At 50.6% G+C, this 14,665-nt stretch overlaps 2 protein-coding genes across 2 annotated transcripts in view; one reads left to right on the top strand and one right to left on the bottom strand.

The window, feature by feature from the left end:
• XRN2 (5'-3' exoribonuclease 2) overlaps window positions 1-10,263 on the top strand; it is a 52,385-nt gene extending 42,122 nt beyond the window's left edge. The window contains exons 29-30 of the mRNA XM_064445507.1: window positions 4,557-4,698; window positions 9,390-10,263. Coding sequence (XP_064301577.1) covers window positions 4,557-4,698; window positions 9,390-9,452 — 205 coding nt within the window. The 3' untranslated portion in view covers window positions 9,453-10,263. The remainder of the gene's footprint in view (window positions 1-4,556; window positions 4,699-9,389) is intronic.
• Window positions 10,264-12,915: 2,652 nt separating this feature from the next.
• NKX2-4 (NK2 homeobox 4) lies at window positions 12,916-14,386 on the bottom strand. The gene is made up of 3 exons (XM_064448588.1): window positions 14,002-14,386; window positions 13,448-13,911; window positions 12,916-13,411 (listed from the first exon to the last, which is right to left on the bottom strand). The coding sequence occupies exons 1-3, from the start codon at window positions 14,384-14,386 to the stop codon at window positions 13,271-13,273; spliced, it is 990 nt and encodes a 329-aa protein (XP_064304658.1). The 3' UTR covers window positions 12,916-13,270.
• Between the last annotated feature and the right edge of the window lie 279 nt (window positions 14,387-14,665).

Below are 14,665 nucleotides of genomic sequence, written 5' to 3' on the forward strand. Positions count from 1 at the left end.
ATGGCAACCATTTTGATCCCTATTGAAATAAGTCTGGCTCCCTTGTCCTGTGCCACGTCAATGTGGAATATTGCATTATAAATGAATCTTGCGTTACAAACTTTAATATTACTTTGTCCATGGAAGCTGCTATTCCCACACCTTAATTAAATCCAATTTACGTGCTACCATTTTGTGAAATATCGCTACTGGTCTGTAACTTGTTGTTACTTTTACAGTGCTATACTTTTATCATTGTACCCGGCTGTTGATTTTTGCAAAGCAGAAGAGTTTCTCAATTCACATACAAATAACTTTTTTCAGCTAGAAATTCTGTTTGTTTCTCACTTGAAATACACATTTTTATTACAATTGTAATAATCGACTGGGTCTCTAATCAGACTCCTGTCACGAGGTTACTGTGCTTGGCTTGTGCAAATATTTTTAGAAGTGACCGCACGCTGCCCAAGTACTCTAGAGCATTTTTGCAGACAGATGGTGTTTGCGATCCGATCTCCTGACCCGTCCAGTGTGCTTCTAGTGTTGCGGTGCTGACTTCACCATTCAGTTCCCAACCTTGAGGGAACTGGTGTCCCCTGGGGTGACTGTAAATTGAAGGTGTATCATCTTCACCTAGAAAATAAGCTTTAGAGAAGCTTGGAGAATGCCATTCTAGCTTTCGAGGGATGACAGTATATTTGCAGTGCTTTACCTCCCTGGCGGTGCTTTGTTACACCTCAGATGGTTTATGAGAATCACTAACTTGATGGCTTCAGTGCTGAGGAGGAGTAATTTTGCCATGTTCCTGGAAGGTGTTTGATTTGGGAAACAAATCAAACAGATGCTTAGGGCTGATACTGAGTTAGTTGCCATACAGAGATAAGCATGCAGACTTAAGCAAAAGTTTAAACAGAAACATAAGGATATAGATAGGCTTGGTGCAGGAAAAAATGGCTGAACCTGTTGAACTGGAAACCGCCCCCACCCCCACCCACAAGAGGTTTTTCAGTGTCCCAGTTAATTCCCTGGGAGCTGCCAGTGTCCTGTACTGCTACCCCCAAGGCTGTCCCCGCTTGCTGCTGCAGCTTCAGGTGCTCCACAAGCAACAAGGTGCTGCTGGGGAGAGCAAGCGAGGAATTTCTGTTCTCCATCACCTCTGCTCCCAGGAAGAAAGTAACTGAGGGAGAGGCCAGCCCCTGCTCCAGCCTTTTCAGATGAAGTGGGTTGACAGGAGGCTACGATATCCTTGATTTGCGACATCAAGCATGGGATAAACAAGGAGCCCTGCCCCTGCCAGGAAAGCTTTGAGCCTTTGTGCTATTTCAGGGATAGTGTATAGCAGTGGGGGCTATACTAGCTCTTGCTTCACAGGCCTGGGTGGGAAAAACCCAACAGCATAAGGCTGCTGCTTCGTCAGAACCCAGATGATCTCGTCTCCTGCATAAGAATTCTTACTTTTAAATTTAGTGATGCAATTCAGCGTGCAACAAATAAAATAAAATTGGTGGGTTGCCATTGAAGAGGACACCTTTCATCATGTCCTGTTCAGGCCCTGGTCTGACTGGGGTGCGTTACTGGAGATTGCAGATGATTTATTTCATGCTTTTGCCTTCAGTGCTGGTGATCTGATATCTTTCAGAGGTTATCTATATAATATTGGCTACCTGCTTTCCTGGCTGACGGAAATTTGTACTCTGGTTAAGCAAAGCCTTTTGCTTAGCCTGCTTGTAGAAGAGATTTCCAAAGGGGCAGAGGTTGGAACAAATAAATATGTTACTATGCAAAGTTTCCTGAGGTTGTATTTTAGCTGTCCTTTATGTATGTGCTTTGGTTTAATCGTAAGTTAACGTAACTCTGCATAGTGCACTTGAGTGACTTTGCCAATATCAACTCGTGTGATATTCCAAGTGGCAGAATTCTTTCTTTGTTACCCGTGAGGCACGACTTTGCTGCGTACAAATCTCCACCCTCGGGGAATTTGAATCACCAATTAATGCATCCACTAGACGAACCTGAAGTCAAGTGCTGCGGGGACTGTAATTTCCTGATTTCTGTTCACCAAATGAAAATCTAAATTCTTGTTTTTTAAAAGTAGTACATAGTTCTGTGAATTAAGAGCTGCAAAAAGGTATAAGCTGCTTCTCCGGCTTTAAGATCAGAAAATGCGTTGCAGCTTTTCATTTTTTCTTTCCTGCTAGGTTTATCCTCTAGAATATGTAGTGGTTCCAACGGAAAGTCACCAATCTTGCTCTTTCAGATGGCCTCAAAGCAAAAATGCCCCGACATAATAGTGCTATTAGTGTTAATGTGTTTCATTTGTTAAATATCCCAACTTTTCACTAAGCAGCACTTCATTAAACGAAAAGTTTAAACTCTGCCAAAAACATACTAATGTAAAATGAAATTTGTGTCAAACTTTCCCGTTCCAGGCATGTAGCAAGTGTTGGCCTGTGATCACCAGTCGCTGAGGGTATTTATCATGAGCACGTTAGCAGAGTTGTAGAGGCAGAGTGACTGTTGATGGAAGTCCTAGAGCTGGGGCTGTAGAGGTAATTCCCTGTAGTTTTCCTTAAGGCTGAGCAATGTATTCTTCCTGGAGAGTCTGCTGGTTTCTAGAAATAATGGGGGTGGGGGGAGTTAGTGCTCAAAACACTTAATCAGAAGGAATATCTTACTTAGAATACTGATCTTGAGTGTTTAGTCCCTGAAAGTGTCATGTGCTGTTAACTTTAAATACAGTGTTGCTCCTTGTAATGGAACGATTTGGACAACATTGTGCATTTCTAGACATACGTCTGAAGCTAAAACTAAAAACCACACGGTTCAGTGTTACCACTTAGCCTTTGTGCATGTTCAATTTTAGTACGTGTATTGCACATCGTATTTACCAATTGCATATTCATCAGGTAAGACTTGTACTTTTATAAACGGGGATTGAGGCACTTCACTTCTAGAGATGGTAGGAGCTTCTTTGCCTTTCTAAAATTCAGGCAGGTCTTAATCTGACCAGGTGGAGCAGCCGTCTTGCAGGCTTTAGTGTGAAGCCAAAAGCAATCTGCATCCCAAACCAAAAGCCTTCACATCCAAAATGACTGTTCTCATTCATTTTAATCTTAAGTTTACCTGTCTTGATTCCAGCTGTGGCTCTGTTCCAGCTGGTGAAATGTGTGTTTAAAAGTCCTTCCTCTCCCAGCATCACTCCCTCAGTTGCCCCAAGCTCAGGTTGCCCAACATTGTACAGCTGGCTGCGAATCCTCCCTTGGTCAGGAAAGTCACACCTCCCCTCTGACCTGCGGGTGTGTTTCAAAGAATATATCAGCCTCTGGGTAGGGTTACTCCTCCGAGGCTGAAGTCCCGCCAGTTTAACCCAGCAAATCTAGGCAAGGCTCTATGAAGACGTACAGAGTAACTTGCAGTTCAGCGGCACAGCAGGTACATCTGAAATGCAGTGCTCGTGCTCTCTGCTGCTCCTGTCTCTTAGCAGGCTGGCAGCACACTCTTCAGCTGACTCAGTCTTAAACAGGGGTCAGAAAAGATTAACTGTCTCGACTATCCAATGTTTTTCCTTTACAACAATACCTTGTACTGCAAACCATAACTGCTATGAATTCTGTAAGGGATTGTACCCTTACCCGTCCTCAGCTTTAAAGACTATATCATGGCTGTGTCATTTTTCTAAATATTTTTAATCAGACAATGATTTGATGTATTATACCTGTTGCTTTATAATTGTAATGTTAGAATAGGTACTTGAAGGCAATTAAAACATTTCTTGCTGTTAGTAATCTGGGATGGCAAACTGGGTTATAATGGATGTTGAATTTGCGTTCCCATATAAACTGTACACCAAATGTCAGTCAGTCCATGCCAATTAGTGCTTATGTTGCTAGGTCACCGTGGTCAATTGAAAACGGCATCAATAGAACTTGAAAAGGTTTCTTCCCGATCAGACCTTCTGACATATTGAGCAGAATAATGGATGGGAAAAAACAGCCAAGGCCCCTACCCTAGATTCAGAATACTCGCAGTAAGAATTCATTTGCAACCTGCAATTAACTAGAAAGAATGGACTCCCAGAAAGAGTCTGGACATTTAGAAAAGAAAGCCTCATTCTCCTGTATCGCACATGTTTACTCTCTGGATGGTGTGTTACATTTAGCTGACTTGGAGGTATCTGGGTTTTAATCTACGTTCAAGATCAGTGCGGATGAATTGGCAAATTTGCCCCTAAAATAAAAGCCGGACGGGGTCCTTCCAAGGAGTTTGAAAAACCTCTGATTTGTAAAATTGAATTTCCCGCTTGTACCTGGTTCTGTAGCTTTCAAGCTGTGGTGAAGGAAGCAGTAAGCAAACGTGGCCTTTTGGTAGGAGAATCTTGGGAGATATTCCCCCCTCCCCGATTTATGTCTAACGACTTGGCCATCTGCGGTACCGCTGCAGGCATAGTTGATGTGACAGTGTTTCGCTCAGAAAGAGATTGAATCATTTATCATAGAAGACCATAGAAATCTGGATTTTGTGGTGTGAAACTCTCTAGAAGCTAAGTTCATGCTGCAGCATGTTTCTTCTTTACACAGAACTGCCGGGGCTGCTCCTCTTCTTGCCTGGAACCGCATGCTGCAATCCCAAAATCAGTACCAGCCGAGCCAGTACCAGGGGCTGGGCGGACCAATGAGCTACCCACAGAGGCCTGAAGATCGGATGGACAGGGGAAGACAGGTAGGAAAACATTGCCCCATATGCAGGTTTTGTTCTCCTCCTGAGTAAGGCTGCCTTCACGTGTGGCCATGGAGAGCGAATGCCGCACTGGTAGGCGTTCCTGAGCTGGTTTTAGCCCAGTAGCTGTGTCACCAGCAGGAGCACTGACAGGTAAGCTTCCCAGCCTTGTCCAGCCTCTCCGTGGGTACCCCTGGCAAATGGCCCATGCTGTGACTGCCCTGCCACTGCTTTTCGTTAAAAGTACATAGATCAAACATGCTACCAAGTCATGCACTTCTTGCAGCCTGAGAAAACATAATCTGAAGGCAAGTATTTCAACCAGAGTCTTCCTCTTCTGTAAGCAAATCTATCAACTACAGATTTTGGGGATAGAAGGGTTTCTCCCCAGTATGTTGGAAATGTAGATTCTTAGGACTTCATTAATTTTTTTTCCCCTGGAGTGTTTATTGGCTTTCTCTTAGCTGAAAAACTACTTGAATGCAAATGTTAGATTCTAGTAGCCAGAGAAATAAACACGCCTGTGAAAGTACACGTGAAAATAGCTTTGTGCGGTTAAATGAAAATAAGTGAGCGTGATAGGAGAACCTCATCTGAAATTATAGGTGACTTTGTCATCAGTTTATGAAAATGCCAGAGAATTAAAATGCTTCTTGAAAACAGCAGGTGATTTTGCTTATGTGATTTTTGTGTGTGTATATTCCCAGTAAAAACGTAATCTGCAAATACACTTGTACTAGAAATTTGAATGTGTACTATGCTATATACTAGCTTAAAATAAATTTCAGGTATCTATATTAACTTTTAAGTGCTGTAGCTGTTTTGGTAAGTCAGAACAATTACTCAGAGGTGGGAAGGTTACTGACCAGCAATGGGGAAAGAGGAGGAAGAGTGCGCAGCTGCTTGGTAACAGCACTGTTTCCCAATCCTTTATATGGAAACTAAGGCACAGACTGTTTGAAATCTGCCTTCTGTTGAGACCTGGTCCAGCCACCTCTCACAAACGCGGTCAAGACAAGACACTTTTTAGTGTCCGCTCTTCTTTTTCTTCTCTTCTTCCCAGCCTGCCCATCTCCCGAGTACACAAACATTTATGTTACACGGTACAGCACAAACGTGGTCAAATTTGGTGTTTGATTTCTGGGACTGTTTCTCCATGCTATTGGCAGCACGTGGTCATTTTCACAGAGGTATAAATTCTGTCCCGCAGTGTGCGTATTGGATAATATCCCAGTCTCCTTCGCTTATACAGCGGGGACTGCGAGTACAATCCATTTAAATCATAATGTCATAAAGCATTTGTGAAAGCCACCTTACAGCATTTTTACCACTTCTCTGATTTCTTTGTCTGCTTTATGTTTTTCTCTTCTGTTCTGGTCGGGAGACTCAGGTAGCGCTGTCTGTCACAACCACTTTTGCACCATGGCATTGTTATGGTGTGGGGGCTTTGAGGCAGCTAACACAATAAACACAGGTACTGTCGAACCAAGTTTGTAAGAGAAGAGCCTTTGGCCTTTCCTGGGGAAGCTTGTTGCAGAGTGCCGTGTGCTTCTCTCCCTGGTTCAGCTCGTGAGGACCGAAGCCCAGCAGAAGCAGCCTGTGAGCTGCTAATACCGTTCTCAGCATTGTCTGCCGACTGCGGGATTACATGGTGCTGCTGAAAAGATCTATAGCCAGCAAGCAGGCTGCCCCAGCGCTCCCAACTCTTAAACTCTTGTTCGGCTGAAGCCTTGGCAGCAGCAGTGAGAGTCCCTTCTCCCCCCGCCCCGACTCCTACCCTGAAGCGCTTTTAGTGCAGAGGAGGCTTTTTTTAAGACTGGAGTAAGAATTGTCTTCAGCTTGTTCAGTTGTTGTATTGGTTTTGCAGCAAGAAACAGGGAAAAGAGAGGCAAGTATGCCATCGTGCACTCTTGCTCCAGGTATAGAGGGGAGGCATTACCAGTACGGATCCTTTTAGGACTGGTTTGGCTATAAGCAAAACTGGATGTGGTGGATTGTGATCCCACCCTGGGGAAACAGTGGGGCTTGAATCCTGGCTGTGCTGCCCAACTACTCCCCAGTGGTTGGTTTGGTTTTTTTTAGAAGTGTATTTCGAATTTGGATGAGGTGTATTGATAGGATCAGTTTTCAGAAATCTTTCATTTTGTGTTACACAGGTTTACCCGAAACACTGGAGACAAAGGAATAAATGCATAATTGCACTAATCTGTAACAGGGGCTGCTGTCATAATGTAGAAAAATCAGTGGAGGATTTTGGTGCTGGTGGAGTCTGGGTGGTATTTAATTAGGGCTGGAGAATAGATACTTGAAAAAAGTCTGTCTGCTACGCTGTACTCTGCTCTAGCCTTTACCCAGGGCTGCCTAGGTGGATGTATTTGCAAAAGGAATTGGTGCTTAAACTAGTTCATTCCCAACCTTAAATCTTCATGTGTAGCAGCTACAGCCGGAATCACAAAGGTGATGGGCGGCTGTGTTCCAGCACAGCGTGGGCTCAGGGAGGGCATCCCCTGTTAGTTCTCGTTTGGAAAGCTCTCCCCTAACTGTGGGCTCTGGCAGCACCGCGGCCGTCTGCAGCCTGGCAGTGACAGAGGACCTCCGCCCTCCCAGCTCCAGCTGTTTGCCACCTGAATGATTAAGTAGGAGGCATATTGCCGTTTGCTAACACTGCAGTCTTGCCCAAAACGCGATCCACCTGTCACTAGTGCGGGATGTGTCTGCTGGATCACCAAACAAAGTTAAAACCGGGTGGTGACGACGGTTTTATTTGTATTCAGATATGTGATGGTCATTAAGGACAAATCTTTCAGCTCAAGTCAGTTTGTTCCTTCAAAATTCTCCTTGGCCGTTGGGCTGCTTTCCAACTGTTTTTTTTAAGCGCCTTTTAAATTTTTGTTGCCTCTTTTTTTTGTTATTTTTAAATGAACTTCTAGATGTCATTATTCCCTCGGGGCTGGCAGCACTGGAGTAAAATTAGAAGCTACCTTAAAGGGTTTAGGGTGCAAAACCAATAATTGAATCTAGCGCTGCTGCCTGTAAATTTCAAAGCTTTAAAGCCTTGAAAAGGGATTCAAGTGGAAGTGGTGACACATAGCAGCATAAATAATTATCTTTGGTCCCTTTCACCTCTGAATTCTTTTTTTACAGCATACACAACATGGTCTGAAGAGGTTAATAAACACGCCGCTACAAAGTGCTTACAAAATTAATGCAACCGCCATGGATATGGGTCGCTCAGTGGTAGTGGGGATTTGTTGGTGTCTTCCAGCTGTTCCAGAAAACTCATAGTCTTGATGGTGTCGTGCAGGTGTTTGACATTTTTATTTTAGTCTGTAGTAATACACAACTGAATGTCCAGATAGATGTCCTGCGCAGCTCTCACACTGCCTCTGAATTGTGATTCTTACAGCAATTGGTGCTATTTATGTAACTAGAAGGATTTCTTTCAAGGGGTATAGTCAATTTGTTTCCCTTTATAACTGATTACAATCAAACTGGAAACAAACTTAAAACCTTCCTGGTACTGGAAGCGGTGTGTTCCGCGCGTCTGCGAGCCCTTTGCAAGCGGGGTCTAATGGGCAGGCTGAGGCGAGCCTCCCGTCACAGGTTTGCTCCTCGCTGCCTCTTCCGTTTCCCCGTAGGACAGGCTGAGATGGATCTCTCTTTTAAAGAAATAAAGGGAAGCCCCTCTTCCCCCACCACCAGAAAAACCCTTCGAGTAAGAAACGAAACAAAGCGAGCCCTATAGCTGTTGTTGGTGCATCTCGTTTAATTAACTTCCTGGTCTCTGCGGTATATCAGGCTTTGAAATAATTTTAAATGTTTCAAGGGGGCTTCTTATGAAATTTTCTGAGAGATTTTTCACCAAATAGTTGAGGTACAGAACGCCTCATCTAAACTTAAATACAAAAATACAGTCTAAGGTGGAATTTAGACATCTTTTACATTAGGTTTTTTTTTTAAATTAATGTGTTGAAAAATGCTGCTTCTGTAACAAATACAGTTGGGTTTGGGGTTTTTTGGTGGTTGGTTTTTTTCTTTTTTTCCTTAAAATGCTTCTCTGTAAAAACATCTGCCCTGCTTTTGCGTGAGATTACTCACAGCTAAACCAGAAAGCTGGTAGTTGAGGGAAAATAATTTTTTTCTTCTCAAAAACTAAACCTGACTAATGCTGCGAACAGTGTGCAGGCATCGGGCATCTCAAATCGGTGCTGTCGTTAGTCCACAAAAAAGGCATCGTTACTCGGTGTAAAGCGTAAGCGTGGGTCCTGCAAAGCCCCGCGCTTCTGCAGGAACTAGCAACTTGCGTTTCAGACCTGCCCTTCGTGTGTGCGTGTGTGGCTTCAACGCCCTGTACCTTTTTGCCTCCAGCACTGCTGAAAGCAGAGAACGTGCAGAGGAGTTACAGCGCGGCAGTAACTTGCCCTCGGTGCTCTCTTTTGGGGAATTTATTTCCGATTTAGAAGCGTGGCTCCTCCCGTGGCGCGGCTGAGGCCGTACAGAACCGCTCTCCGCTGGTGGAGGCTAAAGCTTGTGTTTTCAGGAGAGCATCCGATAAGAGCCGTTCAGCTCGGCCTGTGGTACCTTTCTGTGCAAAGGATGTATTGTTTCATTTTCGTATGGCGCCTCAAGCTCGGCTAACTTGTTTACTGTGATGTTAATCCAAAAAATAAATGCTTGCTTTTGTTTGTTTGCAGGCATACGGCCCCGGGAGGCCCTACCCGCTACCACCTACCTCAGGAAGATACAGCTGGAATTAGCTCTTGACTTGGGTTTTTGTTGTTGTTGTAGTTTTAATTTCTGTCTTTTTTTTTTTTCTTTTTAAGTATAGAAAAAGTCTGGGATTTTTGGTTTTGTTCTTTTATTAATTGGGGGGCGGGGGGCATGGAATCCTTAAGAAATATCCTTGTAGTTTTTAAACTATGATACTTGTTTTAAATGTGCACATTTCTTACCAAACTGATTATTGGGGGGGGGGGGGGGGGGGGGGCTACGTCGCTTGGAAATAGCGTATGGCAAAATACAAGTAAACTAGACTTGCTAATTTGCCTGTGAGACTTTTGATGAGGTAGAAGTGCTGTTTTGTCTTTATTACATATACAAGCTGTGCTTAGCCGTGCCTGTCAATCTGAACTCCAAACATCCTTTACTTCACGCATAAGAGCCTGAAACCAGACCGGAGTTTTAAAGAATGCATAGAAATCGGATTTTATTAACTCTTGGGGAAGACACAGCAGGCAGCCTGCAGAGCATGGTGTTTAAAGACACGTCTGTCGGTATTCCGTGTCGGATGCTTCCTTGAATTTCTCACAGAGGGGAGGTTTTGTTGGGGTTTTTTTTGGACTTTGAAGTAAAACATTTCAACTTTTACAACTTGTGCCTGTTTTTGACTGTTACTGTAACATAAACAAGCACGGAAGGTGTATTTGTCTGTTTTGATATATAATTTAAAATAGCTGCCAATGACAGTTTCCATTCATTTTTAGCACTCTTTCTAGGGATTTTCTGTGTGCGTGTACCAAATCAGTAAATATTTTTATTTGCTTTATAAAGTGGCTTTTGAAATTCTGAGCAGTATCGAGTGGTTTATTTGCTTTTTCCATACCTGTGTGCACAGGTTTCTGTTAATTTCTTGGGAAATAATTCCACAGAGCCTCTACGCTAGCGTTTAAAATCTTTGTTTAATCAAACAAAAAAAAAAAAAGACGAGATCCTCCAGTTACATGATCAGCGTTAGCGCTAATATAACATCTTTCCCTTGTGCCACGCTCGGACTTCTGTTAAACACACGTATCTCATACATCAGTAAACTTCAGAGCTTTGCTGTTGCCCCTGCGCAGGGTTGCAAGGCACGGCGCTCCCGTGAGTAGTTTTTCAGCCCCTTCCTTGGAGGGCCCAGATGTTAATCACCAGCAACGAGGAAAAAGACCAGACCAACGTAACCTTGGGAGGAAGAAATCATGAAACTGGATTCATTATTTTCAAGTGATTGAGGGTGGAGCAGAATCCTTCATTGTAATGCAAAGAGTTGCCATCCTGCCCGGAGCTGGGAAACGCCATCAGCCCTTGCCAATGGCCTTCTCGCTCTGTGGGGAAAATATTTGGGTCTCAAAAAAAGTAATTTTGCTTTTCGAGCAGAACAAAACCAGCAGCGAACGTGAATTTTCATGCAAATGCGGTGGTTGAGTGCGAGGCTGGAGGAAGGAGCTGGGTGGCTTGTCCTTGTGCCGCCGAGGGTGCCCCGTGCTCCCAAGGACAAACCCGGCGTGCGAGTGGGCTTTTGTCCCACACTTGCCGCTTTTTGGGGCAGAGGGTGCAAAAATGGGGCTGGATAAACATTCTGGGGGGCAGCTTTGGGAAGGGCTTGTCCCTGCAGGTTCCCCCTTGCCCAGTTCTTCACCTCCTCAGCTGACAGCTGCGAGTCTCAAAGCCGGCTGCCGTTCCCGAGCGGAGCCTGCCTTGGCCCTGCGAGAAGCAGTGCCCGCCTGGACCCTCAGAGCAGGGCTTGGAGCAATGTGTGCGGCCGGGGGCTTCTGTTCCTCTGCGCTGTGGCACAGGGGTGGGACGCGGTGCCTGGCCCTGGGGCACTGCCCCTCCACGAGCCGTTTGCTTCGGCTGCCTGTGCATCCCCCTGCCCAGGTGCATGGCCCTGCTGCGTCCCAGAGCTCCCAGAACCCGCGGCCGCTGGGGTGTTTGGGGATGGCCCTTGGGGACAGGATGTCCCTGGCACTCCTGAAGCTACTCTACCTCTATATATATATATGTTTTTCAAGTCGGAGCTGAGCCTGAAGCTCCCACCTTGCATTACCGGGGTTGGAGGGGGCGGCTCGCCCACCCCACGGGACTCAGACCCATCCCCTTCCCAGGGGCCATCCCCATCCTGCAAACCGACCGCCGTGGGAGCCGGGCCGTGGAAGCAGGGAGAGCTGCGGCGGGCCCTGCGCATCGCCCCATCCCCCCGAGGGAGCAGACCCCTTGGGGACCCCCCCACGGCTCCTGGGTTCGGAGCGGCGGGGATTCCCTGCTTCCCCTGAACCGGTCCCCGAGGCTCGCAGCGGCCCAAATCCGGGTTTTTCCACCCCAGAATCGCTCCTTCACGGCGTGGAGCTCCGGGGCCGGGGAGCCCCCGGAGGGGCCGGGCTCTAGCAGAGCCCCTCGGGGGTGGCGGGGCCGGGGCGGCGGCGGGGAGCGCGGAACGGAATCCCCTTGGCGGCGGAGAGAGAGAGATGCAGAAAAACGGGGGTTTGGGGTTGTCCCGGGGCGGTGGAACCGCATCTGTGCGTACATCGAGAACGAAGCAGCCAACTCTTGAGAAGGTTTCCTTTTATTGTAGAAAAAAAAAAAAAAATAAAAGAGAGAAAAATTGACGGAAACTTCCGAGAGGGGTTTCCCGGTGTGCTGGATTTCCTCGGGGAGGCGGCGAGGGGACGAGCCCCGCGGCCCCGGGCTGTCCCGCCGCTCGCCGTCCTTCTCCTCCCGCCGGCGGCCGCGGCGGGGCCCGATCCCCTCCCCCGCGGGAAGCGGTGCCCGGCCCCGGCGGGGTCCCGGCGGGTCCCGGGGGTCTCCGGGATCGCGGCAGCTCGTCGGAAGCTTCGCGAAGTGCCGGGCTTTGCGGCGCCTCCGGGCGCGTACGTTCATTTACTAAGCGGTAATTAATAATAACGATAAAAACGGTTTTGCCCCTTAAATCTGAGCACCGGCGTCCGAGAGCTCTTCTGCCGGAGCGGCCCCCGCCGCTGCCAGGCTTCGGTTTGCTTTATGTTCTTGCTCCAGCCGCTCCCCGTCCTCCGAAAGGCAGCGGCCGCCGCCGCCACCTCGAGCTACGACTCAATTTCCCTTCAATCAAATAATAATGAAATTGCACTTCAGGGGCACCCTTATAAAATTAATTCTGCCGAGATAAGTTGCACTTCAGAAGATTTATTGTTGGCGTTCAACGGGGTCTGTCAGGTATAGGCGCACCGGCGGGGGCTCCCGGGTGCGGTCGGGTTTGGGTGCCGGTGCCCGGCCCAGAAGAGGGGGGCCGGAGCCGACATCGGGGGGGGAGGAACCCCGTGCCCCCCCCCCCCCCGCACCCCCTCCGAGCTCCCCCCCGCCTGCCGGGCGCCCCGTCGGGGCGGCTGTCCCGGGGCCGCGCACACCGGCGCGAAGGCGGACGGGACACGGAGCCGCGGACACGCACACGCACACACCCCCGCACCCCCCCCAACACGTACACCCCCCCACACACCCACGGACACCCGCAAGCAGCCGCGCAGACCAAGGCCCGCAGCCCAGCGCCCACGAGTCTGCGCGCCCGCCCCGCTGCGGCTCTGCCTTCGGGTCCAAGTTTCCAAAACCGCGGAAAGTTAAAAAAAAAGAAAAAGAAAAAAAAAAAAAAAAAGGCAAAATAACCCGAAGCGAAGCCGGAGGGCGCGGGCGGGGTGGGGGCGCGGAGGAGGCGGTGGCCCACGGGCAGCCGTCTGGGCTCCCAGCAGGCGCCGGGCCGGGCCGGCGCGGCCGTCGGGGCCGGGAGGGTCCTGTCCCGGAGGGCTGGGGGGGGACACACGGGACACACACACACCCCCACGCCCACGGATTACCACGTCCTGCCGTAGAGCAGGTTGGGGCTGACCATGCCGCCGTTGTAGTCGACGCCGGCCGAGTCCATGGGGGCCAGGGGGGGGACCGGGCCGTGCAGGGCCGGCGGGCTGGGCGAGAGCTCCTCCAGGTCGGCCGCCTGCCCCAGCGAGCCGGGGTGCGGGTGGGCGGCGGCGGGGGCGGCGGGGGGCGGCGGGGGGGCGGCGGGCTGCCCGGGGGCCGGGGTGCCGCTGCCCGGCGGCGGGCAGGGCTTGCCGTCCTTCACCAGCACGGGCACGGCGACGCGGCGCGGCGAGTGCTGCTGGCAGAGGCCGCCGTCGGGGTGCAGCTGCTGGGCGGCCGCCTTGTCCTTGGCCTGGCGCTTCATCTTGTAGCGGTGGTTCTGGAACCAGATCTTCACCTGGGTGGGGGTGAGGTGGATCAGGCTGGCCAGGTGCTCCCGCTCCGGCGCCGACAGGTACTTCTGCTGCTTGAAGCGCCGCTCCAGCTCGTAGACCTGCGCCTGGGAGAAGAGCACCCTCCTCTTCCTCCGCGGGGCCGCGTGGAGCGGCACGATGGCCTTGGCGCCCTCGGCGATGCCGCTCAGGCCGCCCATCCCGGCCACGTTCATCCCTGCCGACGGGCCCATGAACCTGGAGACTGAGCGGGACAGGGGGCTCAGCGCCGGCGGCCGCCCCCTCGGGGCTCCCCCCGCCCGCCCGCCGCCCGCCGCCCCGCGCCCCCACTTACTGCTGGAGTAGCGGGGGTCGCCGCCGGCCCCGTACCAGCCGCCGCCCGCCGCCGCGCCGCTCCGCATCCCCTCGGGGTAGGCGGGCAGCTCGCCCATGTTGCCCAACCCGCCGTTGCAGTAGCCCCCGACGGCGCCGTGCGGGAACTGGGACACGCCGTGGGGCATGTGGTAGGCGGCCGCCCCGGTGGGGCCCGCCACGACGTGCTGGGGCACGGCGGCGGCGGCGGCGGCGGGGGGGGGCACGGGCGGCTGGCGGTAGGGCCCGAGGGGCGCGCCCAGCCCGCCCGCCCCGTCCATGCCGCCGAACTTCTTGTAGCTCTCCTCCATGGGGCTGAGGATGTCGGTGACCGAGAAGGGCGTCGTGTGCTTGGGGCTCAGCGACATGGCGCGGCGGGCCGGGACGGGCCGGGCGCTGCCGCCGCCACCGGCGAGCCGTGCGCGGGCGAGGCGCGGCGGCCACCAGCCCCGGGCGCCGGTAGCTCGCCGTTTCTTTTAGCCCGGCGCCGGGTTTACGCCAGACGCGGGGGGGCGGAGCGAGCGAGCCCGGCGGGGGAGAGCGGCGGCGGGCGGCCCCGTCCCCTCCCCGCCTCCCGCCGCCCTCCCCGGCCCCCTCCTCCCGGCCATTGTCCTGCGCCCGACCGACGGCTCTTAAGCCCGGCCACC

This window comes from Phalacrocorax carbo, chromosome 3, assembly GCF_963921805.1.
Source record: "Phalacrocorax carbo chromosome 3, bPhaCar2.1, whole genome shotgun sequence".
Taxonomy (NCBI): domain Eukaryota; kingdom Metazoa; phylum Chordata; class Aves; order Suliformes; family Phalacrocoracidae; genus Phalacrocorax; species Phalacrocorax carbo.